General features: G+C 44.4%; 1 protein-coding gene across 4 annotated transcripts; it reads left to right on the top strand.

Annotated features, from left to right (window-relative positions):
* The first annotated feature begins 1,146 nt into the window (after window positions 1-1,146).
* On the top strand, window positions 1,147-12,510 carry TRMU (tRNA mitochondrial 2-thiouridylase). Of its 4 annotated transcripts, none has more exons than XM_074584673.1 (11): window positions 1,147-1,293; window positions 1,696-1,861; window positions 4,858-4,964; window positions 5,519-5,641; window positions 7,474-7,646; window positions 8,615-8,668; window positions 9,213-9,279; window positions 10,083-10,183; window positions 11,249-11,393; window positions 11,635-11,717; window positions 12,073-12,510. In XM_074584673.1, the coding sequence occupies exons 1-11, from the start codon at window positions 1,209-1,211 to the stop codon at window positions 12,217-12,219; spliced, it is 1,251 nt and encodes a 416-aa protein (XP_074440774.1). In that variant the 5' UTR covers window positions 1,147-1,208; the 3' UTR covers window positions 12,220-12,510. The 4 variants fall into 4 exon arrangements, with proteins under 4 accessions (XP_074440774.1, XP_074440960.1, XP_074440680.1 ...); XM_074584859.1 differs by having other exon boundaries at window positions 1,159-1,293; window positions 1,696-1,790; XM_074584579.1 differs by having other exon boundaries at window positions 1,165-1,293; window positions 7,474-7,651; window positions 8,596-8,668.
* Window positions 12,511-27,426: the final 14,916 nt, after the last annotated feature.

Genomic DNA, 27,426 nt, shown 5'->3' on the forward strand with positions numbered 1-27,426 from the left:
TTTGGCCAGACTGTGAAGACTCTTCTGAGGCAGAGGAACCAACCATGTTACCTGGTCCTGTCAAATACGAACTATAAAAATGTGGAATTTGTATGACTTCTTTGCTTGTTCCTGCTTTCATTCTGTGAAAAGGAAGAGGTCTTCTTCAACTGAAGCATTTACGAAAACTAAACAAGCACATCATAAATGCAAGTTCTCATACTACTTCTTACTGTTTAATATCTTCATGAATGACATAGATGGTGGCATTGAGTGCACCCTCAGCAAGTTTGTGGATGACACTAAGCTGAGGTGGTGCAGTTGATGCCTGAGGGACAGGATGTCAGCCAGAGGGCCCTGGACAGGCATGAGGTTCAACAAGGCCAAGTGCAGGATCCTGCACCTGGATCAGGGGAACCCCCTGCTATCAATATAGGCTGGGGCATGGAGTGATTGAGAGCAGCCCTGCTGAGAAGGACTTGGGGCTGCTGGTGGATGAAAAGCTGGACATGAGCCGACAATGTGCACTTACAGTCCAGAAGGCCAACTGTATCCTGGGCTGTACCAAAAGAAGTGCAGCCAGCAGGCCAATGGAGGCGATTCTGCCCCTCTACTCTGCTCAGGTGAGACCCCATGTGGAGAACTGCATCCAGCGCTGGAGCCCTCAGCACAGGAAAGCCATGGACCTGTTGGATGGGGTCTAGAGGAGGGCCACAAAAATGATGGAACACCTCTCCTGTGAGGACAGGCTGAGAGAGTTGGTGTTGTTCAGCCTGGAGAGGAGAAGGCTCCAGGGAGACCTTGTTGTGGCCTTTCAGTACCTGAACGGGGCCTACAGGAAAGATGAGGAGGGTAGTGATAGGACAAGGGCTAGCGGCTTCAAACTAGAAGAGGGTAGATTTAGATTAGACTTAAGGAAGAAATGTTTTACGCTGGGGGTGGTGAAACACTGGCACAGGTTGCCCAGGGCTGTGGCAGATGCCTCATCCCTGGAACCATTCAAGGTCAGGCTGGACGCGGCTCTGAGCAACCTGACCTAGTTGAAGATGCACCTCCTCATGGCAGGGGGTTTGGACAAGGTGACCTTTAAAGGTTCCTTCCACGACCCCGCCTGCGGAGCTCCATCCGCAGCGACTGCCGCCCCCCACCGCCCTTGGCTCTGCCCCCGCCGGAAGTGGAGGGGCGGGCGGCCGGAAGCGGCGGTGCCGCGGCCGCGGCGGGTCGGGGAGATGATGTCGGCGGGGCGACGGGTGGCCTGCGCCGTCTCCGGCGGGGTGGACAGTGCCGTGGCCGCCCTCCTGCTGCGCCGCCGGGGTGGGTGAGGGCAGCGGGGCCGGGCGCTAGCAGCCGCGGGGGCCGGGCGGCACCTCACGGCCTCCTCTCGGCCCTCTTACCCGACCGGGCCCCTCAGAGAGCCGAGCGCCGCGGGGGGCGGCGGGCAGTGAGGGGTGAAGGAGGCGATGGGAGAAACCCGGCGTTATGGAACATCATCCTGTTGGGCTGCCGGAAGAGCTCGCTTTTATGTGAGCTCTTAGCTATAGAAAAACAAAAAGTCATACAAGAACTGTGCTATAAAACTTGACAGGATGTTTGCTTAGTACAGGACTCCTCACAGCTCTGAAAGAAGCAGTTACCCACACAAGTCCTGAAAACCAGTTTTTGCATCAAGGCTGTAGGAATTTCACTTTATAAGTCGTTCTTGACTTCATTTCATAGGCTACCAGGTGACGGGTGTTTTTATGAAGAACTGGGACCCTCTGGATGAACAAGGAGCTTGCTCCATTGACAGAGATTGTGAAGATGCCTACCGGGTTTGTCAGAAGCTTGATATTCCTTTTCACCAGGTTTCCTACGTGAAAGAATACTGGAATGAAGTGTTCAGGTAGAAACACGTTTAAAATAGACGGTCCATCAGTATGTTATTGTAGTACCGTGTTATTGTGGAAAGTAAAGATGGACGGATTGTGGGCAACAGCAATTTATTGAAGTATTACCAGTGCTAAGAGAAAGTAGTGAAACCTCTTACATAATGGAGGAATTCTTTTTCCTCTCATTCCTATTTAAGATCAGAATTTATATGTTAGTTTTAGTATGTTTGTTAATAGGAGATTTCTCCCTAGTTATTATCAGTGTGTAGCAATTGCTTTGTTGCAGCTTGTTTCTCTGCTTCCCACATACTGGCCCAACCTTACTGCAACTTGAGAAAAAAAATTTTTAATGGGGTGCTGTTATTGTCTATGTGTTTGATTTATGCAGTGCATTTTATGTTAATATATACTGAATCCTGTTTACCACAAAGTGATCATGAACTTGCTTCTTTAAACTTAAAACAAATTTGAAACTGTTCTCTAAAGAGGGTGTTCAGAGTTTCTGTGAATTTGTTCTGCTTTAAGGGAAGAAAGTTCTACATAGGAAAAGCTGAGAGTTTTTCTTGGGAGGCAGGAGAAGAAGGGAAGTATTGGTATAATAACATAAGTTATCTTTTATGCACTCAACATAAGTGCATAAAATTTGTTCCCTGGTCTTCATCACCCCCCTTTAAGTAGTGCTATTGTTACTTTGTCCTAGAAGAAACTGAGGAATAACCTAGTCATGCTACTTCTGCTTCATGTTGAAATGACATGAAGTTGAGCACAAAACTTTTGTACAGTCAGTGAAGAAAACAGCCCTGTTCTGGGAAAGTTCATGCCATTTTTCTCTCGTGTGAGCATAAATGAATAAATGTTGTCAAAACTCTTGAGGGGTGTGGGGTGACAGTGAATCAAAGGTCATAGAAGATCATCTTTTCTTTTGCTTCTCATCATTTATTAGTGCAGCGTTCACAAATAATCTGTTGCAAGTGTCTTGATTTGTTTCAGAATCCTTTTTTCTTTAGTGTCATCACTGACCTTGAATTTACTCCTCTGGATCTCTCTTTAAAGGGTTATTCATCACAACTCACCTTTTATCAAGAGAACTCTTCCAGATTTTGCCTTTTCCATGGTTTGTGCAAAGTGTGCTTCAGATCTTTACATCAGAGAGGCATCCTTCATTGCCTTTTCTCTGGTTCTGTACTTGAAGTTCTGAACTGATGCGAGCCTGGCTTTATGCTGAGTCTTTTATGAAGCTTCCAGTGTACTCTTGCAGTATTTACAAAAGAGTATTGTGTTATTGTAAAAGTACAGTGCTAAGCCAGGAAGAGCAGCTCCTGTTAGACCCAGGTGATTTAATTACTAGCTTGAATTGTTGAATTCAGAGCTTTAAAAAGGAGTTAGACAAAATAAAAGATAAGTTGCTTTATTTTCTATTAATGTATGTAATGTGTAACACGGTAAGGAAGAAGCAATTGATTCTGTTTCAGGTGGTTAAAAGTAAAACCAAATACCATGGTTGGTGGTGTTCTTTAAAATCCAGTCTATGCCCTCAGTTCCTCTTGACTTCAGTGACTACTGAGGACAAGCAAAATAATGCAGTGATCAGACCTTTTGATATCTCAGTGCATCACTGTATGCTGGTTTAATTTCATTAGTTATTATTTCAGCGTTTTCAAGCAAATAATGCTAAGCACTTTAATTATGTGACAGTGACAGAAACTACAATGCGACCTTGGGAAACTACTTGAATTTCTTGAAGGAAAAGAAAAAGACAGGAAAACTATAAAATTAAGGCCCATGACTGCTTATGGCAGTATTATTGCAGATTAACTTATTGTCCATTCAGATGAGATGCAGTAACTTCTGGTGTGTGCTGTACTGCACTGCACTGTCTGTTTGAAAAGTTAAACGGTGGTGTTTAATTCTGAAATTAAGTATTTAATACGAGATGAGTAGGATATACACAGTGGGCAGCCATGTCTTCCCTGAGGGAGTTTTAATTTAATAAAACACAGTTACAAGATTGTGAGTGATCATTTGGCCACGTCCTCAGTACACTTTGGAGAAAATCTTCCAAGCATTGTTTTTTCCAGTTGCCCTGGTTTGAGGTAGAACAGAAGCAACTTTCTGTTCAGTAATTTTACTTCTTAGGTAAGCTTCCTTTAAGTCTCTGAAATTAACAGCGTATTGTGCAGCAAACTGTTTGTTCTCAGAGTGATAAGACCAATGAATGGTTCATACCGTACCTTGGTTTCTACCAGGGAATGGTTCATACCGTACCTTGGTTTCTACCAAAGAATGGTACACAGAGAGGCTCTTGCTTATACTTATTGCAGTAACAACCAAGGTCAGCTAATTTCATTACTTGCCCCACTGGAGGGTCGGGAGTGGAAAAGCGTAGAGGGGTCTCACCTGTGGGGAGGAGCGGACAGGGCAGTTTTGGTGACCCAAGACTGGTCAATGGGGCATTCTGTCCTGTCTGCCCCATGCTCAGTATAAAAACTGAGGGATAAAGGGTCAGCCCTCTTTCTTCAATGGCCGGTGTCCAAGGAGGACGCTGTCTGTTCGTCTGCCTTTGATCCTGATCCGTGCATTCCTGAATCCAGATCTGGAATCCAGTTCCCATCCGTCGCTAAGTCCAGTCTGGGACTTTCCCAGTGCCTGCTGGTGACATTGTCCTGGGAGCTTGACACTGGTTTTGTATATATTGTATCTATTTCATATTTTATTTTTATTATTAATATTTCATTAAAGTAGTTTAGTTCACTCTTAACTCGTAAATCTCTTTACCTCTCTCCTTCCTCTCCTTGGAGCGAGAGTGGGGGGAGAGCATCTGTCATGTGTCATTGGCCAATCTGGCCTAAACCACGACAACAGGTTAAAATCTAATAGGTATTTTATTTTTTACATAAAAGGCTTAGTATGACTGGGTCTCAAGTTCTCATGTTTAAATGGATCATTCAGTCTCAGATAGTATTATGCAGTGTTAATAATGTTGATATATATTTGAATCTTTATTTTACAGTGACCTCTTAAAAGAGTATGAATTGGGAAGAACTCCTAATCCTGATATCGTGTGTAACAAGCATATCAAATTCAACTACTTTCTTCATTATGCTATGGATAACCTTGGTAAGGCATTTTCAAGTGTGTCAGTACAGAGCGTGTGCTGTGGAAATGCTTAAAGGATACAAACTCTTGAGAAGGTGGGGAAAAACATGAGTTCATATGCATGCCTAATTCACTTACCTCTGTGGCAGTATTTCAATATTTGCAATGTATTTGGTTTTAAGTTTGCTTTTACATATAGAATCATAGAATGGTTCAGGTTGGAAGGGACCTTTAAAGGTCATATAGTCCAACCCCTCTGCTGTGGGCAGGGACATCTTCCACTAGATTAGGTTGCTTGTATGTAGGAACAGATTTAATTCAGGGACATACATTGACCTGAGCATTAAGTTTTACATTCTTAGGTGGTCCTTAAAGCATGGAAGCACGAGTGCTGGCATGCTGATGAATAGTTCACATTATTTAAATAGCAGGAGTACAATTTTTGTCAGTGTAAGACTTCTCTATAGGTTTTCTTCCTTTGTTGCTTTCTGCTTTTCTTACTGGATGTTTATAATTCTGTTTTAAACTGTGATTTTCAAGTATGTGGCTTTTGTTGTTTTTTTTTTCCTTGATAGGAGCTGATGCAATTGCTACTGGGCATTATGCTAGGACCTCACTAGAGGATGAGGAAGTGTTTCAACAGAAACATATTAAAAGACCACAAAGACTTTTCAGAAACCGTTTTGAAGTTAGAAATAGTAAGTGGTTTCTTCTTTCATAGTTCATCCTAGATATGAAGGAGAAATTTAAACTGTACTTGGTGTCACGGAATCAGGAAAGTTTGTTACCTTACATAATGATTACCACTTAAACTCCAGCCTGTGTAGAAGGTTGATAGCACAAAACAGGGGATTCACATTACTGAAAATTACACTGACTCATTAAGTATTACATTTTCTATTTTGAGAGTTGTAATCCAGAAGCAGAGGTAAGAATAGGCATTTTGGTAGTAATCAACATTCTGCAGTAGCTGTAATGTGTATTGAGGAGACAGTGATATCTTCTATGCCCTGGAGAAGTATTCCAAGAAATCTTTATCACATATTTCCATGACTTACATAAAGTTTTATTTTTTAATGTTTCTTCTATTTTAGGGAATGTATTCTTTGGCTATGCAGTATATAATATAGATAGAACTCATCATGGGGATATGCTTAAGTGGATTTTTAGAATTAAAGCTTTGAAACAATAGAATTAATAACATACTTTTATACAGTAATTGGACTGTATATTATTTTACTGGAAAAAATCAGGTTCTCATTCAGTAATTAAACTATTCTGCCTTATTTCTCCATTCTCCTATAGAAGCCTGTTTTTTCCAGGTAGGTCAAGGTTCTGCCTACACTGCAATTGAAAAGTGCAGGTGTAGCATATGCAGACATTTTTAATGATACGATTCTCACGTCTGCAGTGGCTGTACATGATCAGAGGTTGATCTCTACACCACAGCAGTTCTCTTGTTATCAGTACCAAAGCTGGCTTGATGAATGCTGGTTTGGGTGTGTCTCTGCGTGGCACTACCACAGCTTGGATGGCAATGTAGAGATTTCCCAAATGGCTCTGCAGTGGGCCATAATGCGGTAAAGTAACTTGGATGAAGCTCTGATGTATAATGAGAAGCATGCTATACCCAAAGGGAAAGAAACTTGCAAACTACCACTATGCAAAGCTGCCATGGTGGTATTTTTGTGTTACAGCTTCCCTGCTTTCATTTTTTTGTTCTGGACTTAAAGGGGTTTATTTGTTTCTTTGTTTTAATTTTATTTCTGTAAAGTTGAAATGGCCCCAGCAGGACCGACAGTCTATACTTGCGATAGACAGTGATTCACAGTTGTTTTTTGTGATGTTCTAAGCAGGCTTCCTGCCCTGTTACTGAGATTTTTGTGTTATTAGTTGTGACTGAAGTACTGGCCTGTAGTTAGTGTTCATTTGAGTTGAGCAATGCATTAGTAGAGTTTGTACAACATCAGAGCTATTAGCTCTTAAAAGAGAATGGACAGAACGCGACTGAAGAACTCTACCAATTTTATTTCATCTGGACAATTGGAAGACTTCATCTATTTTATAGAAAAAAGTCAAACTCTCTGAGTATTGGGGATAACTCTGCTGATTGTTCAAATCATCGATTTATAGCAGTGTGTTTTCAGGGCAAAACTGAACGTTTGGGGTTTTTTTTAAGAACATTATACTCTAGGATATTTGAATGTTCATTCTCTCTTTCATGTGAAATGCGTATTTCATATTGTTGATGTTCTTCCCAGTGACATGTGCAGTAGTCTAATAGATGAGGCAGTGCAAGACTTTGTAAGATGCTGTGTTGTGCAAAATCAGAATCTTTCTAGATCTTTTTAGTGGTGAGAAAATACCGAAACATTTTTCAATTGGATTTTGAAAAACCTGAAAAATGCTATCTTTAACATGTATTTGGAAATAATAAAACTAAAATGTTGATTGTCAAACAAAACACTAAAGGAAGTTGACCTATTAAAGAGGTTATGTTGAGGTGCTTTATATGCTTTTTACTTTGCAGCTGTGAAACTCCTTCAAGGGGCTGACCTCTTTAAGGACCAGACCTTCTTTCTCAGTCAGATCTCACAGGATGCTTTGAGGAAAACCATTTTCCCTTTAGGGGATTTAACAAAAAATTTCGTAAAGAAGATAGCAGCAGAACATGACCTTCATCACGTGCTAAAGAAAAAAGAGGCATGGTAACACTTAAACTCTCTTGATTTGTATTTCTCTCTAAAATAGACTTTCCTGAACTTTTTGAACTTTAATCTGTGACAGCTTCGCTGTTTCCGAGCACCATAATAGAATAAGTTGGGAAGCATTCTATAGCTGTCTGCCAGTTTAAAAGTACTTCTATGAGCTTGTGGTTAGTTGTGTATTTTAGCTTGTAGATAATTTGTCTACTGTTGTATCTCAGCAGAACTAAGGTGAAGGTGTTAGGATGCTGTGAGCCTTAAGGAAAGTATTCTCTAGTACAGCAGGTGAGAAGCTTTTGAGCTTTATTTTCCATAGCTTTTAAAGGCTTCCTCACTATAATTGTTTTTCAGTATGTCTTTATAGAAATTGGATCGTACTGTTTTGCACAGTTACTTTGAAAAAAAATAAAAATCTGTTTCCCTGGCTGATAAATAACACTTCATGATTTGATCCTAAAAAAAATGATGCAGGCAGCAATTGGATTGCTGATGGTGTCTTGATTGCTTTTAATGTTTATAGTCATCTGCTGTAAGTGGTTGTTTAAATGGTTGTTTGAAGAATGTAGGCAGCAACTGAATGCAAAAGGAAAGCCTATTTGTTGAAGAAAGTTTTTTTTTCAAGAGATAAATACCTTTACTACATCATTTGTGTTAGTTTTGTACTTTAATCTGAAAGAGACTTCTGTTTTTAATATACATACAATGTAGTCACTAAGGTTACTGTGTTTATTTATTGAACATGCATTCTATTTCTTATTTCTCTTCTGTGCTTACAGCTTTCACTGATACTGTATAGAATTAGTTTACCTATGCTGGAGCAGATGTTGTAGTTTTGTTTATTTTATGAGATGCCATAGTTTGGGATACGTAGTGGGGGAAAAAATCCATCTTGGGCAGATTATTAATAGACATTATTTCGATGATTTTCTCTGCTTTTATGGATTCAGTACCACATTTCCTTTTCAGAGCATGGGAGTCTGCTTCATTGGTGAAAGAAACTTTGAAAATTTCCTTCTCGAGGTGAGCAACATTAAATCTATGACAATCTTGATGTTCTGTTCTGGTTTTCAGTAGTAATTTATAACACTGTCTACAGAAAAATCTCTGACAGCTCAAGGCCCACCTGAATTAGCAATGTCCCATCTCCCTTTGCAGTCCCAAGCCTACCCAGGAGGTGATGCCAACAGCCTGTAAGAAGCGTCTTGCCCTTCCACCAGTGAACAGTCAGTCACTTTCTGTAGCAAAAGGAGCGTGTGAACTCACACTCCTGTGGCTGCCAGGCTCTGGCAAGTGGTTGGGATGGGAGAGGGGCACATTGCTGAATCCCCTGGCATAGGTGAGGATGGGGGGAGTGAAGCACAGAAATACTGCTGATAGGGGCTGCCCTTCCTACTTTTCTCTCTCAAGCAGCATCAGGGAAGAGGCCGTAAGCTGCTTGGGCAGAGTTTGCTTCTTGAAAAGCTATTTTCCAACTTCAAGAGAACATAGTGACAGAAGCTGAAATAAACTGTGAGGGGTTTTTTGGGCTGTCTTGTGACTTAAACAGTCTTTTCCTATTTGGTAGTATTTAGAACCTCAACCAGGTAACTTTGTTTCCATTGAAGATAAGAAGGTGATGGGAACACACAAAGGTAATTGGCTAATTTACCTTAATAACTGCTTTTAAATAAATGGACTAATATTGCTTATATTTGGAGGGACAGATTTTGTGAAATTACAAACCAGTCTACAGGTTTTTCCCAGTTTGATAACTCTAATAATTGTGGAAAACTTGCTTTATACAATAGTAGAGCCTTGAACTACAACCGATTCTTGATTATTTGTTCCATGTTGCAAGAAAGTAAATGGTAATTATTAAGGTTACTTTGTTGATACTAAGTGGTTGTTAATTTAATACTGAGAGACCGTTCACTGAATTCTTTCAGAATGACTGTGCTTCAGTTCCAGATGCTTTAGTACCTAAACTTTGCAGAAAAAATACACCATGCATCTCAGTGATGCACAGTAGGACATCACCAAACATGGGCAGATTACCTTTTTCCTTTCCTTCCGTGTGTCCTTCCTTTGCTCTCCCCAGTTCTAGCTGACAGAACTGAGTTCCTCGCTCAGGTAATTTATGCAAGTAGGAAGTTCTACTATTACATAAAAGTAAGGGAAACTGCTGGAACTGAGTGGTAGCAAAACCACAAACTGAAGCTGAAATAAAGAAATATTTCACAAATGAAACGGATTAGTTTGAAATCACGTGCTTTGGGTACAGATGAAAACTTTTATGTAGATGTTAGTTTAGTTTAATTGACTCACTTCTCTAAGGCAGCGTGGCTCATTGTTCTTTGTTTACTGGTAAAGTTTTGGGGAAATGATTTTAACATATTTTTCTGAAAGTGAAAGATTAAATGTTGCTAGCAGCATTACTTTTTTTATATTTCTTTAGGTTGGTTCCTCTACACAATAGGCCAGAGGGCTAGACTGGCAGGCCTGAAGGATGCTTGGTTCATTGTAGACAAAGATGTCAGCACTGGAGATGTCTTTGTGGTGAGTTAATTAACACTGGTATTGCAAATGACCGCTGCAAGCATTTTGTGACTCCTGCTGTATGGAATGTGATTCTAACGTGGGCAGAATTCTGGGCTTTAGTCTTGTGGGAAACAAGAATCAACTGGTACAGCATCAGCAGATTTGAAACGTCTTGTCCAAGCTGGCTTTTCTTGAGTAGAAAATTGTCTTAGATTTTGGCATAGAACTTTTTCAAACAAAGGGCAAATACTGAGAAGAACCACCCAATCTAGTGAACTCTTATTTTCTACTCTAAACCATGAGGTTTATATTGTAGTTATTGATAAAGTATATATAATGTGTATTAACTTGATTTACGATGTGTTGCTACTTTCTTTTTCTAGTAAAAGAAGTAGTAGCCAGTAATACAGTTTTTATCGTTTGGAAAACTGAGGCAGGATATATATGATACTGTGAATCATTGGTGTCTTGATGACTAATTGTATGAGATGACTGGGAGTTTTGCGGCTTGCTAGCATTGTTAATGTTTCCTGCTGTTCATGCAGTTGTTATTCTTATTTGACACTGATGTGATTATAACAAGGTGTTCTGCTACTTGTTGATACGCCTGGGGGGAAAAAATCATAATCAAATGAGAGTTGAGAGGAAACAGGCAGGACCACTAAGAATTATTTCTTTAGGCCCTACAGTAAGGTTGTGTATGTGCAACGCCTTTGTAGGGGAGGTGTTGAGTTGAGAAATGGGAGAAGAGGGAGGTAGCATCTTGTTGAGGTAGGATAAGGAGGGCAGTGGGCATATGAACTCAGGCTGAAGAAGGCAGAAATATGATTGGAGAAAAAAGAATACAAGAAGTGTCATGACTGAGATGTAGAAGACTGACAAATAATTCAGGCTTGCTTTAGCCTGGTTTTTTCATTAAAGGTTTCTACCTGGAAGCTGATTAAGTGCTAGTAAATGCTTGCTTTCTTACTCATTTTGCTTTCCTTTTGATATGGCTTGATGCTTCTGTATTTCCTGCTCTACTTTGCAAGTTATATGCTCTGTGGCAAAAATATCAGCATTAAGTAAACATTGTGTTTTAAGGCACCATCAACAGATCACCCTGCTCTGTACAGAGACCTGTTGCGGACAAATCGAGTGCACTGGATAGCAGAGGAACCTCCTGCAGAGCTCGTTAGAGATAAGATGATGGAATGTCATTTCAGGTTTCGGCACCAGATGGCACTGGGTAATCAAACCTCGGTTTGTTTTTTGTTTCACTCAGTTTGTGAAACTGTGGTAGTGTGTTCAGTTTAGTTTTGCAGAAATAGTTGAAATGTTGTGGTTTACCTTTCTATTTCTGTAGTGTCTTTATAAAACAGTTCTCTGTAGTAATATCTTGATTTACATCTATTTAACTTAGTGATTAAGGTTTTTCTAATGTAACATAAGGATTAACTGACAGGTGTTTGGACATTTTTCTGCTCTAGTGCCTTGTGTGCTGACTCTAAACCAAGATGGGAGCGTGTGGGTGACGCTTGTGAAGCCAGCGAGAGCTATCACACCTGGGCAGGTAAGTTATTAGAAGTGATTTTCTTTCTTTTTTTGTGTTGTAGCTTATCCGGCTAATAAAAGAGAATGGTTTATTAGCTGGAGGAAAATAGATAATTTATTTGCATGCGAGAGCAGTCAACTCTATTTTGACTATTCATCAACTATTTTGAAGGAGATTGTTTCTAGTTTTAAATCGTCTGTTGTTGTCCATATAGTCTGAGAAATGGGCTTGTAAGTTTTAGAAATACATGAAAACATCTCTGGTAATCAGATAAATGAGTACGCTCACAGTCCAGCAGGTCTTGTGCAGCCTGCAGTTGCTCACTGTGCTGTTTTCAGCTGCTGGAAAGACCCTCCCTGTGTTTATCTCCTAGTTTGCCGTGTTCTACAAGGGTGATGAGTGCTTGGGCAGTGGGAAGATCCTAAGGATGGGCCCATCGGTGTATACCATGCAACAGGGCAAAAACCGAGAGGAGGGGCCAAAGAAGGAAGAGACTGACAAGATAGAACCAGCAACATAACACGTGGACTTGTTTATTGAAGGACTTTAGAGAATTTGCTGCCTAAGAATAATAAAGACAATAATAAACGGGGTTTTTTATGTGTATGCTCTAAAGGTCAGTTGACCGTCGAGTCCCAGCTCTTGACTGTTAGCATTAAACAGGTTTAAAACTAAAGCCAGTTTGGTACAATTTTACTGGATTGGATGGTGATATTTATGTTAATACACATCAAGAGATGTCTTAAAGCTGTTCTGTAATAGTAGTTACGCATACAAGAATTTTAATATAAAAATCATGTCTGAAACCATAGATCTATTTTTTTTGCATAAGTGAAATACATTTTTTTTCTTACTCGAGGATACCTTTCCCTAGGAAAAGTACATATGTTGTTTTACAGTAAATACATGCTTGTGCTTTGAACTCTGGAAGAGAAATTAATGATATTTAAGTTCAGCATTTTGAATGAACTCCGAGCAACAGATATTTATTTTTCATTTTATACAGTTTTATAAGAAATGCTTTAGATTCTTAAGATGTATTAAGTAGTGGTTTTGAGATGTTTACGTAATTCAGAATTACAAATCTAGGGGCTTAAAAACAGTCTTCATTGTTAAATTTTTTCACACAACTGACTAATTTTTTATTAACTGCTGAAGGCAGAGGCTGTTTGGTTTGTCTCCTGGAGAAGAGAATGCATTGTTGTGCTTCAGAAAAATGCAAATTCATGTGCATTTCCCTATTATGTAGCTAACTTAATATAGACCCGAAAATAGTTGGATCTTGCCATGGGTCAAAATGGAGTGGAGAGCTGAATACCCATGTCAAAATGATGTACAATTATAAGGATTGGGTGCATATTGAGGTCACCCTAAGCTTGTAATGAAACTTTATTACAAGTCAACAAAAATTAATTCCTGTCTTTCAGCATGGTAGTAGAAGGCAACCGTCCCTGAAGTACAGCTGTGCCGGAGCAGGACTTTCCAGATGGGTGTAGGTTTTTGAGACTTGCATCCAATTTGGGAGACAGGAAAGCTGTACCGTGAACTTTTCAGCAGATCTGAAGGCTTGGATGGATTACATGTACATCCTTTTCTGTTGCCTTAGCATCTTCTAAGAATTCCTTTTATTACTTCTGTTAAGAAAAGTAAAAGGTAGTCTCTTTTCTTCAAAGTGTGGAAATAAAAGGGTGAGAAGACACTCTTCAGTGTCTACTTGCTAGTCTGGCAAAGTTAAGCACACAGTCCCGGGAGCCCTCTGGAAAAAATCTGTTAAAATCTTAGGTATTTACTTGACATTGCAGATGATCCACTTGAGAGGGGGGAAAAAGCCATTCTTTTTCACTGCTGCCAAAATCAGTTCAATTTAGAAGTCTGTCTTCAGAGTGTCTGTCCATGTACGAGTTAACTGTAAAGACTACTCCTGCTTCACGTCAACTCCTGATTTGTCTTAGGTTACTTGTGTTATGGGTCCTGGTCATTAATTCTGTGTGGTTTTTCCTAATGTTTTCCTTATCTTTCCCGAAACTTTTGTCTTTGCAAAATATGGCATTAACTACTAAGGAGTTAATGCTCCACATTGTCCTTATCTGAGTTTTCCTGTAAATGTCCCAATTAAAATCTTCACAGTTGTTTTGTGTTATGTTAGTGTGGGTTTTATTATTACTTCATCTCACAGCACTCTCGGGTATGGTTGTTTGCTACTGTACTGGTTAGAGGAAGGTTGAGTTGAGGACATGAAAAAGGACATAGCCATTTCTGTGTCTTCAGAATTCACTTTCTTTTAAAATTCACAGAACCGCAGGAGTTGGCAAGGACCTCGAGATCATCTAGTCCGACTCCACCACTCAGAACAGGGGCAACTAGAGCAGGTTGCTCAGAGCTGAGTTGTCAGGTTTGGAATATTTCTAAGGATGGAGACTCCACAACCTGCACTAATAAGATCCCCCTGAGCCCTCACTTCTCAAGGCTGAACAGCCCCGACTCTCAGCTTCTCCTTGATCTCCAGTTCCCACCTTGTCACCTCTTCCATATCTGTGTCAGGAAGTTACCACCACTCCAGAGACCTCCTGAACTGCGGGTGCCTCTCAGTGTTGTCCTTCCAGCAGGTATCAGAGTGGTTTAAGTCCGCCATGAAGAGCAGGGCCTGCAAACGTGAGGCTACTTCCAGTTATCTTTCTTCCTGATCACACAGTCTGTAGCAGATACCTACAGCAATGTCACCCTTGTAGGTTGCTCCTCTGATCGTAAACCACATGCTCTCAGCTGGCTCGTCGTCCACCCCCAGCCAGAGCTCCATGCTGTTGTGCTGCTCACTCGCATCCGGAATGACCCCCCCACCTTCCCAGGCCATCCTTGGAGATCCTGTACTCATCCATGGCAGCACTTTGGCTGTGTGAGCAGTCCCACCATGTCTTCATGATCTCAATGTGATCGGCCCATGCAACTGCACACAGAGCTCTAACTCCTCTTGCGGGTTGCCCATGCTGCATGTGTAGTGTATGGACACTTCAGAGGGGCATCTAGAGAGGCTCCACCTGCTTGTTTTGTTCTCAGGGTCTCTCCTGCCTGGATCACCCTGCTGCCTTAGCTTGCCAACCCAGTCTACCACTGGGTCCCGGCACGCCGTCCTGGATCAAAGTGCCTGGTGAGCAGCAAACCTCCTTAGACATCAGGTTGAGTCAGTGGGTGGAGCTTCTATCCATTGTGGCAGGGAATGTCCTACTGCTGTCACTCTGCCTGTCCCTCCTTCACTATGGTGGCAGGTTTGGGCTCTCAAGGCTGCAGGGTTTTGGGGACGATCAAATTAATCTCTCCCTGGTCACCTCTGATGTGGCCCAGGCTGCTGGCCTCCTGCCATGGCTCCTGGTGAATCAGACCCTCCACCAGTGCCCACCTCCTGCAGGTAAGGAACCCAGCTCTGGTGGGCCTGGGGGGCTGCACCCTCCTGCAGGAGCTCAGTCTGAGTTGAGGTCACTGTTAGCATTTCCTCATTCTTCAAAAGAACGCGAGTTACTGTTTTTTAAAATCCAGAAGTTGCTGAGTAGATACTGTTGTGGTTGCCACAATGAAATGTCAGGTCCTTAGAGCTGGTGGATGTCTGCAGAACCCGTGATAGCCCAGCTGGTAATTTTGTTTAGCTTAAGGCTCTATTTGACACTAGTCAAATAGAAACTAGTCCAACCATTAACATTTCTCCTCTATAATGAGTCCTTAACTCCTTTTTACTTTCATGTTTCCACCAGGCAGTGTTTCCCTTCCTATGTGCCTCCAAGGATTTAAACGTGGACATTCTTTTGTCTCTAAAGCTCCAAAATTTAGCTATTGCGTAGCCACCTGTGACCCCTGGGCTTATTAAAGTGTCCACAAGGCAAGTTCTCAGAGCTGCCTAAAAACAACTGCCTCTGGGCCTGCCCAAAACCCGCTGAAGTCACATCAGTCTGGGGACGCTGCGGTACCGAACTCTGCTTGGAGCGCGGGTTGAGGGAGCCAAGATCCACACACACCCTGGTTTTAAACTCACTCGCTCTTAGTCTTTTGAACCTGTTCTGAAAAAGTTTTCGAGGCAAAAAAAGTACTTGGTAAATTTGAATAGGCTTTGCAAATACTTTCAGAACAACAAAAAAATCACAATCCCAGAATAATTTTGATAAATTTGCCTTTTTTTTTTTTTTTTTTTTTAAGAAAACATTCATCCTGCCCTATAGGCTTGGTAGTTACTTGTGGTTTTCTGGGTGCGAGTGTTACTTCAGGGACGGGCGGAGCTGCTGGGTGGTGGGAGCTCTGCTTTGCTGCCTGGGTGAAGCCTTGCTGGCCGCCAGCAGCCGAGGAAGCACCTCACCCTGGGGGATGGCCCCTTCAAGCCAGGCAGGTTTTTCCCCACCACCGGGATGTGTTTCCTTAACCTTTGAAGAGAAAAGGACTTTTTTTCCCCTCTTTCCTCAGCTTTTTTTTCCCCTTTTTCTCTTTTACCAGGTGAGCTCGGTTTTACAAGTCCCATTCTGAAGACGGATTCTCCCAGTGCGTTATCCCTGGGAAAGCTTTCCTGCTGGGTTGCTGGTACGACGCCGGGCGCATCCTGAGCCCAGGGGACTCGGGGTGTTCGCAGGCGCAGAAGTTGTAAGCGCTTTTAACATCGTTATGGTGAATTTAGGAGTTCTGGCCATGAGATCGCAGGTTTGCTGAGAGCCACTGAGCCAGTGCCTCATAGCAGGGACATTGAGCCGATGCTGCTTGTGTGGAGCTGGCATGGGCTACAACGAGCATCTGGTACAGCTCCTGTGGGACGGAGGCTTTTTAACAAATGCTCCACTTCCCTCTTTTTCTTTAAGCAACTTTAAAATTGGATACAGCAACCATCCAGGATGGCTAACGCAGAAAATTCATAAGCCGACATGCTGCTCTTCAGTGGAAACCTCTCTACCACTGGTCTCAATTCACTTTTGAGGGTCAGGGACTTTGATTTTGTCATCAGAGCATGGTTCTACTGAAGATGCTTCATCTGAGGAAGAGGCAAGTGCGGACGGTGTTTGGTTAACAGAAAAGTTAGTCTGAGAAGGATGGAGGCTTCTTCTAGGCTTCTTCTCAATTTCAGTGCAGCTTGGCCTCTGGCCATGATGATGGGCAAAGACCTTTGAGATGACAAAGCAATTGCTGCTGTTGCTCCCAGTGATACAGCGAGACCACTAACTAGGAATTAGTGGGCACTTGTGAAATTGAAATTGCAAATATCATCTTGCATGGGATGCTTCACAACAGGTTGCACACGTCTAGCAACTTGAAGCTTGTGTTGCGTGTTTAAAACAGCGTTTCCAAACGGCTTGTACTGTTCGGAGGGAGTGGTACGTTTCTCTTTCCGTCCCCTGTGTTTCTCCTGGGTAAGGGTCTTCACAACTGACCTCCTGTGTGAGAGCCTTGCTCTTCTCGTACTTCGGGTCCCTGACAAGGGGAATTTTGTTCTGTCCTGCACAGGGACCCAGCTTCTCAGGGGAGTCTGTCAGCACGGCCTATAGAGGCACGTTTCTGCCGCTGGATCTGGCTGTTACAGGCAAGACGAGCAGCACCATCACCATTTCTGACTGTGTTTGTAAAGAGGATGGTGCTTTCAGCTACTCCAGTCCTGCCCAGCCGGTGTGCGGTAGAATCATGGAACACCAGGTTGGGAGGGGACCTCAAGGATCATCTGGTCCAATGTTTCTTGGCAAAAGCAGGTAGTGTTGAGTTGAGTGCGGTGCTTGAATCCCACGCTCCAGCCTGCCCTGAGACTTGCAGCCCAGCCCGGACCATCTCGAAAGGGCTGTGAAAATGCCTGGGGACACAGCCGAGATAGCCTGGGGACACGGCTGTGAGAGCTTGGAAACGGGGCGGTAAAAGACGGAGGTCGGTGCCTGGGGTCGGGCAGCCGTGCTCCCCACAAGGGACCATCGCTGCCACCATCGCTCACGCAGCCTCTGCCAAGGCTGGAATTTGGCCAAGGTTTGGCTTGAACTGGGTCAGAGCAGTTTGGCCGGCAGGTGAATTTTCTTTTTTTTTTTTTTTTTTTTTTTCTCTCCTGCAGAAGATTAGCATCGACAGGCTTTTCAAAAAAATACTGGCTTTTCACTTCTTTGTCGTTTTTCTCCCACTTTGGGCAAAGAATTGCAAGCAGTTGATTTCACTTTCAAGTCGTCATTAAGCTTTTCAGGACTTGAAATGTTTGGTTTTAAAGACTCAAGTGAATAACTACTTAGGGGGAAAAAAAAAAAAGGACTTTTTCCCTTCTAAAGTAGAGAACGTGATAACAAGGATTGGAGCATATAGCTGAAAACCCACAACTCATGTCAGCTAAAGGCTGGGACTGAACTGAAATCCCTGTTGTACCCTGTGACTGTATTTGAAACCTGTGTTGCTGAGCGTATAATGGCTGAAAAATTGTGCTCCGAGTGCTGTTTTATTCCAAAAGTGCTTGTGTAAAACCTGTCGTAATTGCTCTCCTGGTTTCGTTCCTTCTTGGAATGCTGTTCCTTCCTTTCGTTCCTGCCCCGGCTGGACCTGCAGAGCTGGAGGACGGGGCTGTCCCCCCGAGCAAGGAGAGCGGGGTTGTCCTCTGACTCCGTGTTCACCTGGGTGGCGTCTCTGGAGAGGTGAGACGTCGCGCAGGCGTTGCGAAGGGCTTCGGTCACGCTGCGGCAGCTCAGGATTTATGGGCTGGCAGTAAAAGCGTTGGCTCTTAGTGTTCGTGTCGGCTTGTAGGGCTGAAGGAACCTTTCATCCTCCTGCTTCAAAATCAAGTGCTTTTCACATGCTTTCTCTCCGTAGCTGCAAACCACGGAGAATAAAGCTGACGTTTTTATGGAGCCGTTTTTCCCCCTTTTTAGAACAGATCCATCCTTTCAGCATGCTTGTAAAGCAAAAAAAAAAATGATAGTTTTTTTGGATGCAGCGTTTAGTTTGCACATATACGTATTGCCATTCAGCCCCTGGGGGCAAGGCTGAGCCCTCCTCAGGAGCTGGGAGATGACTGCGAGCAACCAGCTGTGCTGACTCGCCCCCTCAGGTAATGGGACGGCACCGGAGTGAAGATTCCAGCGCCGCCTCCGCTGCCTGGATTTCAGGGTTACGCTCTTTCGGACTTAAGGATACGACTTCCCCTTCCACCTTTATTCCCAAACTTGAATTCTCAAATCTCTCTTCGTCCAAAAAAACCCTTTCAGCTTGGAGACCTCAGCACAGGAAGGTCCGGTGAGGGTCTCTGGTGTCCCCCCTTTACACGGGGAAGCTGTTGGTTTCTGCAGCCAGGGACGGCAGAACCATCCGTGGAGGGATCTCTGTGCCACCAAACAGCCTTGGAAGGCCGCGGAAGCGTGCAGCACCATCTGATCAGAGGGTTACATGATCAGAGGGCTGGAGCACCTCTCCTATGAGGACAGGCTGAGAGAGTTGGGGTTGTTCAGCCTGGAGAAGACAAGGCTCCGGGGAGACCTTATAGCAGCCTTCCAGTACCTGAAGGGGGCCTACAAGAAAGGTGGGGAGGGACTTTTTACAAGGGCTTGTAGCGATAGGATGAGGGGTAATGGCTTCAAACTGGAAGAGGGTAGATTTAGATTAGATAATAGAAACAAATTCTTTACTGTGAGGGTGGTGAGACACTGGAACAGGCTGCTCAGAGAAGTTGTGGATTCCCCATCCCTGGAAGTGTCCAAGGCCAGGCTGGATGGGGCTTTGAGCAGCCTGGTCCAGTGGGAGGTGTCCCTGCCCATGGCAGGGGGAGTTGCAACTAGATGATCTTTAAGGTCCCTTCCAACCCAAACCATTCTGTGATTCTATGATCTGTTCTGCAGCAATGCTTTCTTCAATCTGGATTGCCTTTAGAAGATGGAGCACATAATATGGAGGGAGCACAGCAAAGTGAGTCTACTGGTTGCTCTCCATAAGCATGTAATTCCCTTATCAGTTGCATTTATGGTACTGTTCGAATGAAAAAAAAGGTTGAGGTTTCACCACAGCTGTAAGCCAGTCTCAGAGATGAAGCCCTTCCATCTCCTGCCTGCTGGTCCTGATACTAATGAGCATTTCTTCAGATGTCTGGTGAGCTGGAAGCCAGGAAGAAGCTTCTGAAGGCAAGAGGCTGTTGATGGGAAGGGGGCAAATGTGAAAAGCTGATGTGGAGTGAGGCCATGGTGAAAACATCGTGTGTGGGCTGGGGAAGTCGGAGCCAACTGGTCTGTCAGTAAGGATGAGCACGGATCAGAGAAAGTCAGGTTGGAACTGCAGATTTCTCTGAATGCTGGTTTCTTTAAATAAATCCAGATTGTTCAATTTCTCCAAGCAAAGAAAGACCAAGCAAAGAAAGACTACTACCAAAGCCAAAAGAACCCCAAACGCAAACAGGTAAGCAAATAAAAAAAAATAAAATTGTTTTCCATGCAAGAAACAGGAAGAAAGAAAATGGATGAGGGGATTGGATCTGGCCTTCTGGCCTGGAAACCATGGGTGTTAAGCGCATCATGGTAGCACGCAGAGTTGGGAGATGCTGGTGACAGTAGGGGAAGAAGATGCCCCACGGATGAGGAACATACTTGCAACCGTGCACTGTTTGTGATTAGCATTTTAAAAAAAAAATGCTTTCCTCTGCGTTTATATGCATTTACGTGCTTTAATGAATTAAACACAACGCAATTAGCCATCATAAATGCCATAATCACCCCGACGTGGCACGCCGGGATGGTGCAGCGAAGCGGTGTGTTGTTTCCAGCGTCAGCAGCAGGAGGCACCAGGGCACCGCGCTCGTCCCTCCCAACCTACACCACTCACCCTTGGGAAGCGGTGGCTAGAGGAAGAGCATCCATAATTGTGAAGTTTTTCCCCCCTTTTCTTTTTTTTTTTTTTTTTTTTTTACGGATTTTTGCTGAGCCAACACATTGGAATAATTGTCACTCGCTGGCCTTGCTCCAGGCAGGGGTAAAGCCCCACTGTCGTTTCAGCACACCAGTGAAAAACACACGGGTGGAGAAGGAGCAGCTTTTTAGAGCCTGTCTCCCGTCGGGGCTGGGCAGCCATCACCGTGTGAGTTGGGCCCGTGAGAGCCCCGGCAGCAGGGCAAACACATACTTTTTATGTTTTTTATGTAGAGTTCAGGCCCTGGCTGTCCTCCATCCCCTGCGCCGTGCTGAGCCGGTCATTGGCTTTCACGGTCACTCTTAAACTTAGCTCTTGAATGGCTGGAGGTAAATAAGATTTTTTTTTATTTAGGTTTTTTTTTTTGAGACCTGGCACCAGATTCTTACACTTATTTGGGTGTGTGGGGGGTCTGATGAACGCTAACTTCTCGGTTTGGTTTGCTGAATCTCCAGGATTTTTTTTCTTTTCTCAAATGTCTTGCATTTTACTACACATACAGCATCAGCTAGAGAAACTTGAGAATGGAAAAAGTTAATGGACTCCTCATTCTATGCAATTTTACAGCATATAGAGTAGTTTCTTCAATACAAAAGAGCTTCAAACTCCCTCCAGAAGTTTTGAGGTCCTAGAAACAATGAAATCCAAGGAGAGATTCCCCTTAATCACACCCTACCTGGAAAATGAAGTTTTCCTAGGGGACTGTCCCTGTCTGATAATTCAATGGCACTGTTCCCATTCAGTAGCACCATCTTTTGAGGATGCCCCAAGGACAACCCCAGCCTTGTAATTGCAGCACATCAGTTCCTGGGGGGGGAAAGCAACAGGAGACCTACTTCTAGCAAGAAGGTTCATCAAGAGAAAAGTGACCCGACTGCTCCGTCCTGGATTTCTCCAGTTGTGCTGTGGAGACTCATGATGGAAATTCCACCAGTGCTTTGCATTCCTGCCGGGCTCCTGGGTTTGTGTCTGGAGTTGCCATGAGCTGGAGGTCCTCTGCAAGCAGTGTTGGTGGTAGCTCTCACCCAGCAGTTCTGGCTGGGGTTGTCCTAACAAACTTCAAGTTGGACTTTTGGACAAATGGTGAATTCTTCTTTTTCTTCTTTAGCTCTGAGAAAGCCCCTAGGGAGGAAAGAGGAGCCTCAGAGATATGTAGCATCTACTTGATGGGAGCTGTTTCATCCCCCTGTGCATCCAGTTCTCTTCTGATTTTAATGACATTTGGTCAGAACAGAGACAAGAGGTTCACCTGTATCCTCTGGAGCGGGGAAGATGCTCCGTGTGCTCCTCTCCCCTGGGGCAGGTGCTGTAGAGGTTCCCTCTCCCAGTCTGACGCTTTCTCCAGGGCTGATGAACACCAGCACAGCAGGAAAACCCCGGGCCGTGCTCACTGCAATGCGGGAGGAGAGACTGAGGAGTCAGAACCAGTGATGTAGCGTTTCTTCTCATGTTTGAAGGACTTCAGGGAAATTTGCATCTAAAAAAAAAAAAAAAAAAGGGTGAGTAGTAGCACCGGTCTCTTGCTTTGGCAATCTGTACATCTCAAAGGCTGCGGCCCCAGCTCCTGCCTGGTGGCCAAGCAAACTCAGCCCGGCTGCTATGGCTTCGTTACGCTGCGTGAGGCTTTGTATAAAATTATAAACATCAAAGAAGGATGGATTATAAACATAAAAAGGACTGGTATACAAAAATGAGACAACTGGATATGAGGCATCTGGGGGATTTAAGATCGGTGCTGGATTAAAGGTAGTTTTTATTTTAATCTAGTAATTTAAGGTGGGTTTTTCTACCGTTCACATATTTTTAGCTATCACTCCCCTCTGGGAGTACCTGGAGGACTCTACAGGTTGTGGCACCCCAACCAAAGGAACTCTGTTAGCAAATTCGCTATATGCAGTAAAACTCTGTGATCAACTTATTACAAGTTTGAAAGGTTTCAGGCATGGCTTTTAAAGTGAAGATCACTTTATGTACTATTAGTACTTATTGCTATTGTAATACCTATAGAAATGAATCGTAATAGCCTACACTGGTTTTAAATATTAAAGAAGGTGGTTTACGGTATAAGATTTTTTACCCTGAGCTAGTTTTACACCTAGCTATTATGATGAAGGAGAGGACAGCAAAATCTCAGCAAAATCAAATCTCAGCAAAATCACAAGGAAAAGTCTCTGTGAACTGATCAGTAGCCAGGTGTTGAACCTCATTTAAGCCACGTGGCCGTTTCATGGAGCAGGGACTGTCCTCATCTGGTGTGTCTCCTCTGCGCTGCAATACAACAGCAGCGCTTGAATTACAGGGAAAGGGGGAGAATTCACTACTGAGAGGAGAGGATTTGAGACTGATGACTTTTAAGGTGGCTCCCAGCAAGTTACCTCCTTTCTGAATCCAGAGGCTGAGCATCACTGGTGGGTCAGAAGGAACGTGTAAATGCTCTCCAAGTGCAAAAGGCTGATCCTGGGAATCAGAGCAGGCAGCTCATGTGCTGCTTGACACAACTATCTAACTCCTTAATTGCAATGGGCATCAGCCGTAACCCGTCCCCATAGCTAATGCCGCTCTGCTGAGCACCTGCCGTGGAAATCCAGCCCAGTTTCATCAAGGATCCTCTCCAGTTAGAGAGGCAGGTTTAACATGGGCGGAGATTGCAGCAAATCCCAAGGGATGCATGGCATGTATCTGAACCACCGGCAGAGGCAAACTAAATGCTTTGTGAGAAACAGGAGTGCTCTGCTGCTGGTCCGCTCCAGTGAGAGGAACCAGCATTGACAGAAACCTCTTTGGGGTCACCTTGGTTGCAATGGCCCTGGCTCTGCCACAGGGAAGCCATGCGTGGGGCTGATGGCTACCCGGGAAGCTGGCGTGTCACTCGAGTGAGCCAGAAAGGAAATATAGAAGCTGCTTGTGGTTTGTGCTTGGCAGAACCTAGATGAGTCCAGCCAGGAAAGTGTTTTCCCTTGGACAGCCGGGTGGAGAAGAACCGTGTGCCAGGTGTGCTTTGGTGGCACGGCGGCTCGGTGCCTCCTGACCGCCCGCTCGCTCCCATTAGTTTGGCTATTTCATGCCAGAGGAATGGACCCTAACCATAACTTTAAAAAAACAGGGTTTTTCCCTGACTCTTTCCACACCCAAAACCTGTTCCCCATGCAGCTGGAAGTGAAGGAGTTAACCATTCCAGGCTTTCTCCTTTGTTTTATCCAGAAAATCGAAACATAATAAAATGTACCAATTTTTCTCCAAGTCAAACGCCTGATTTACTGCTTCACCTGGAAACTTGTTCCCTTCGCTGGCTCCCAACCGCAGCTGCTGCTGTTTTGTACGGGATTCAGCGGGATGTTTCTAACCTCAAGGGACCTTGTGGAACGGATCCAGGCGAAAGGGACATTTATTTCTTTAAAACCAGGTATTCTTTCCCCTCTTAAAACATGCTGGCCTTTTGGGATCTGCTTTTATAACTAATGAAATTACTGCTGTAGGTTCTTTTTTTTCTTTTTTTTTTTTATAATCTGATGAGCACGCACTAGAAATGCAGCTGTTTTGATTGAAGATCTCTCTTATCTCTTTGTACCTTGAGGGTGCTCGCTCCAGCACAGCTATTCCATTATGGGTGACTTGCCTTGTGCCATAAACAGGGTTTTTTTTTCTCCTCTCTGAGTAATCGTGTCATTGCAGAACCCGCCGGTTCGCCTTTTCGCTGCAAACCCTCCCGTCAGCTTAGGCGAGCGCCGGTGTGGGCTCTCCCCCCGATGCTTTTCTAAGGTCTCCCCTTGTCCCACCAGTCACGTCCACCACTTGCCCACGCAGAGGGAAGAGCGGCCGGGCAGCATCCGCTTGCGGGGCTTCGAGGGGAGGCCTGTTCCTTCCTCTGCTGCTCACCCAGCAGAGCTGGTGCTGGAATCACTCGACCGTCAGAAATACTTTCACCGCATTTAAAAACACCATAGACAGGGACCCACTGCTTCAGTTGCCCTGTTTATGCACGTGCGGGACTTCACATGCTCATTATTTCCTTGGGCGTGTGAGTATCTAACAAAAACACAGGCCCAGCACGATGTTCTTCACTTGGAAAGCGTGATATGGGCTTCACGTGCAAACTAGATCATTCAAGATGGACTTCCAAAGAGCTGCCATCAAATGACAAAAAGCAAGAGGTTCTCCCTCACATTAGCTCAAGAGGCTGGTGTTTTCGCAAGCTGTTGTATTTGCAGTGGGGGGAAAACCCCCAACCTGTAAGAAACTGATGCTGGAAACTGCCCAACTGGACGCACTTTTTTGAATGGAAAGAAGAATGGAAGCACCTGGAAAGCTGGAGCTTTGAGTTCATTTCTGTTTCACGAGTGGCTCTGGTGTAAAATGAAGGCTTTGTGAAGGCCAGGATGGGCTCTGGGAGCCTTAGGCCATGCTGGGCAGGGGGGTGTCCCCTGTTTTGGCCAAGGATGGCCCTGGGACACATGGTAGCTGTCAGAGAGACAGGGCACTTAAGCACAGTCTTCTCTATCAGGGGTGTCTCAGCCCCACTCCACCTCTGCGGTGTCTCCTGACCAGCGCAGGGGCTGGGGGGTCTCACAGCAGCCTCGTCTCCCTTCATGAAGCAGCGGTTCAGAGAGACATCGGTCTGAGCTGCCCTTCAAACAGAGAAAATACGCTCAGAGTATGTAATATTTGAGTTTGAAGGAGTGGATACCCTATTCACAGTGGTCCTTGAGCAGAGGGATGGCAGCAGTAGATGTCTGACCAAGACAGAAGGGGAGACACCAGCCCAGTACAGAGCTCCAGGGGTCTCCTGGGGGCACTTACAAACACTTTTAAGTATTTAGAAGACAAGAATGAATTAACACGGTCTCTTTGCAAGACACACGTCAGATTAATCTAATTTTCTTCTTTAATACGGCACCTGGCGTGGTGGCTAAAGGAGCAGCAGCAGATGGGACGTGTCTTCAGTAAGTGGTTTGATACTGTCCCACGCTGTAATCTCACATGCAAAACACAGTCAGCGGGGGCTGATGTTAATCCACACAAGGTAGGTGCAAAACTTGCTTGGCAAGAAGGGAAGTTTTACAAGAGCCCTCTTGGGCTTAGTTGTATTTGGTATATTCATTCATAGTTTGAATGGTGAAATAAAAGGTAGCTTGCAAAGGCTGCAGATGCTGCCAAAGGGCTCCGAGCATCCTCACAGACAGGACTAAAATCCAAAACGAGTACAAAAAACTGGAGACTGGATCCAAAAATCACGAGAGTAAAATGGAAGATGAGTCCAGTGCAAATTGCTACCTACAGGGAGGAAAAGGGAGCTGCATACAAGGCTGCGGGGCCCCAACGCACCCCAGGCTGGCCCTGGCGCTGCAGAGGAGGTTGGTCTGGACGATAATAACATCTCACCAGGGCTGCCGGGGGATCTCCTGTCTGCGACCCCTCCCAGACCTCGGTAGGAGCATCCCCTGCAGCCGAGCGAGCTGTCTCTAAGCATGACATAAGAATATGGTCAAACTAACTCCTCGTGCTAGGAAGTGCTACTACAGGCTATTTTCAAATGTGCTGGAATCATCACTTTTAGATTTTTAAGAACATTAGACAAATCCCCAGGTATCCTGGGTCGTTGGAGGTGCTGGGCTATGTGAGCCCTTAGGTTACTGCAGCCTTCTGGTGCCATGATGCCGCCACTGCTCCATCTCTTCTGGAGTCTTTTTTCTTACAATTTGCTTAGGCCCAATGTCATTGTAAAGATTAGGACAGTAAAAGGGAATGAAATGGAGATTTTTTTTTATTAGTAATTCTTTTTTTCGGTTGTTGGTAGGCCTACCGCTTGCATTTTGTGGGCTGCTCTGGCCTCTTCTTTCTCTCTGCCATCTCCAGAAAGGCCACATTAGACCTGGGAAGGGGCTGAAGAAGGGCAAGAAGGAAGGCTAAAAGGTACAGCGGCGTTTCTGCACAAAGAACAATTAGAGAGGTCTGAGCTCTTCAGGTGGAAAGAGACAACCCAAGTGCTCTAGGATGAAGCCTGTCTTCCTCTGTGACCTGGAGAAAGTGACTGAGAAACCACTGCTCGCTGCCTCTCACAAAGGTGTCCATCGCAGGGGACAGGACTAAAGCTGCAGACGAGTAAGAACTTCTTGCTGCTTGTGACCGCATCAGGCAACCCACTGCGTACCAGAAGTTTATGTGGGGCCAAAACACAATGGGACACGTTACTGGAGAAAAAAATGGGCTGCTGGAGACAAGCACAACCCCTCCCGCTGGGGACCCCTGAGCTGCAGCGTGCTGGGGGCTGTGGGCCCTGCTGGGGCCACCCGGACGTGTAATGTGTGGCGGATAATCCGCTTTTCCTAAACATCTGCTGTTGGCCGTTACCGGAGACAGGATCACAGGCTGGCCTGTCCCGTTAACTATCCCGCTGATGTGAAAGCCTGAGGCTCTTTTCTGCTTTTCCACATTAAAGGCAACTAATAATTGAGAACAAACCCAAGTATTAGTGTTCCACCAAAAAAATGGATTTGTATAATAAAATTTAGAACAGTTTCCCTTTGAGCTAATTGCTTGGGTTTGTTCTGGCAGAGCTGTTTGCAAATCGAAGATCCTGTCTTTGATTTTGCCCCTAAATCATGACAATAACCAGCCTCTCTCCCCCTGACCTCACACCCTCCCGGTTTATTGCTTAATGTTTAGAAACATTTATGGAAAAGCTGGCCAGATGATACTGAGAAACACTTGCATTTCCAGAAAGCTGGCAGACACAAGCAGGACACTGCTGTGCCTCATGAGACGCGTGAACGAAGACTTGCACAACAGCCTGAGAAGTACAGAGTGAGCAAGACCACGGCTTGGTCTCAGTTGGCTTGGGAAAGACAAGAACGTA

The sequence above is a fragment of the Larus michahellis genome, chromosome 1, assembly GCF_964199755.1.
Source record: "Larus michahellis chromosome 1, bLarMic1.1, whole genome shotgun sequence".
NCBI lineage: Eukaryota > Metazoa > Chordata > Aves > Charadriiformes > Laridae > Larus > Larus michahellis.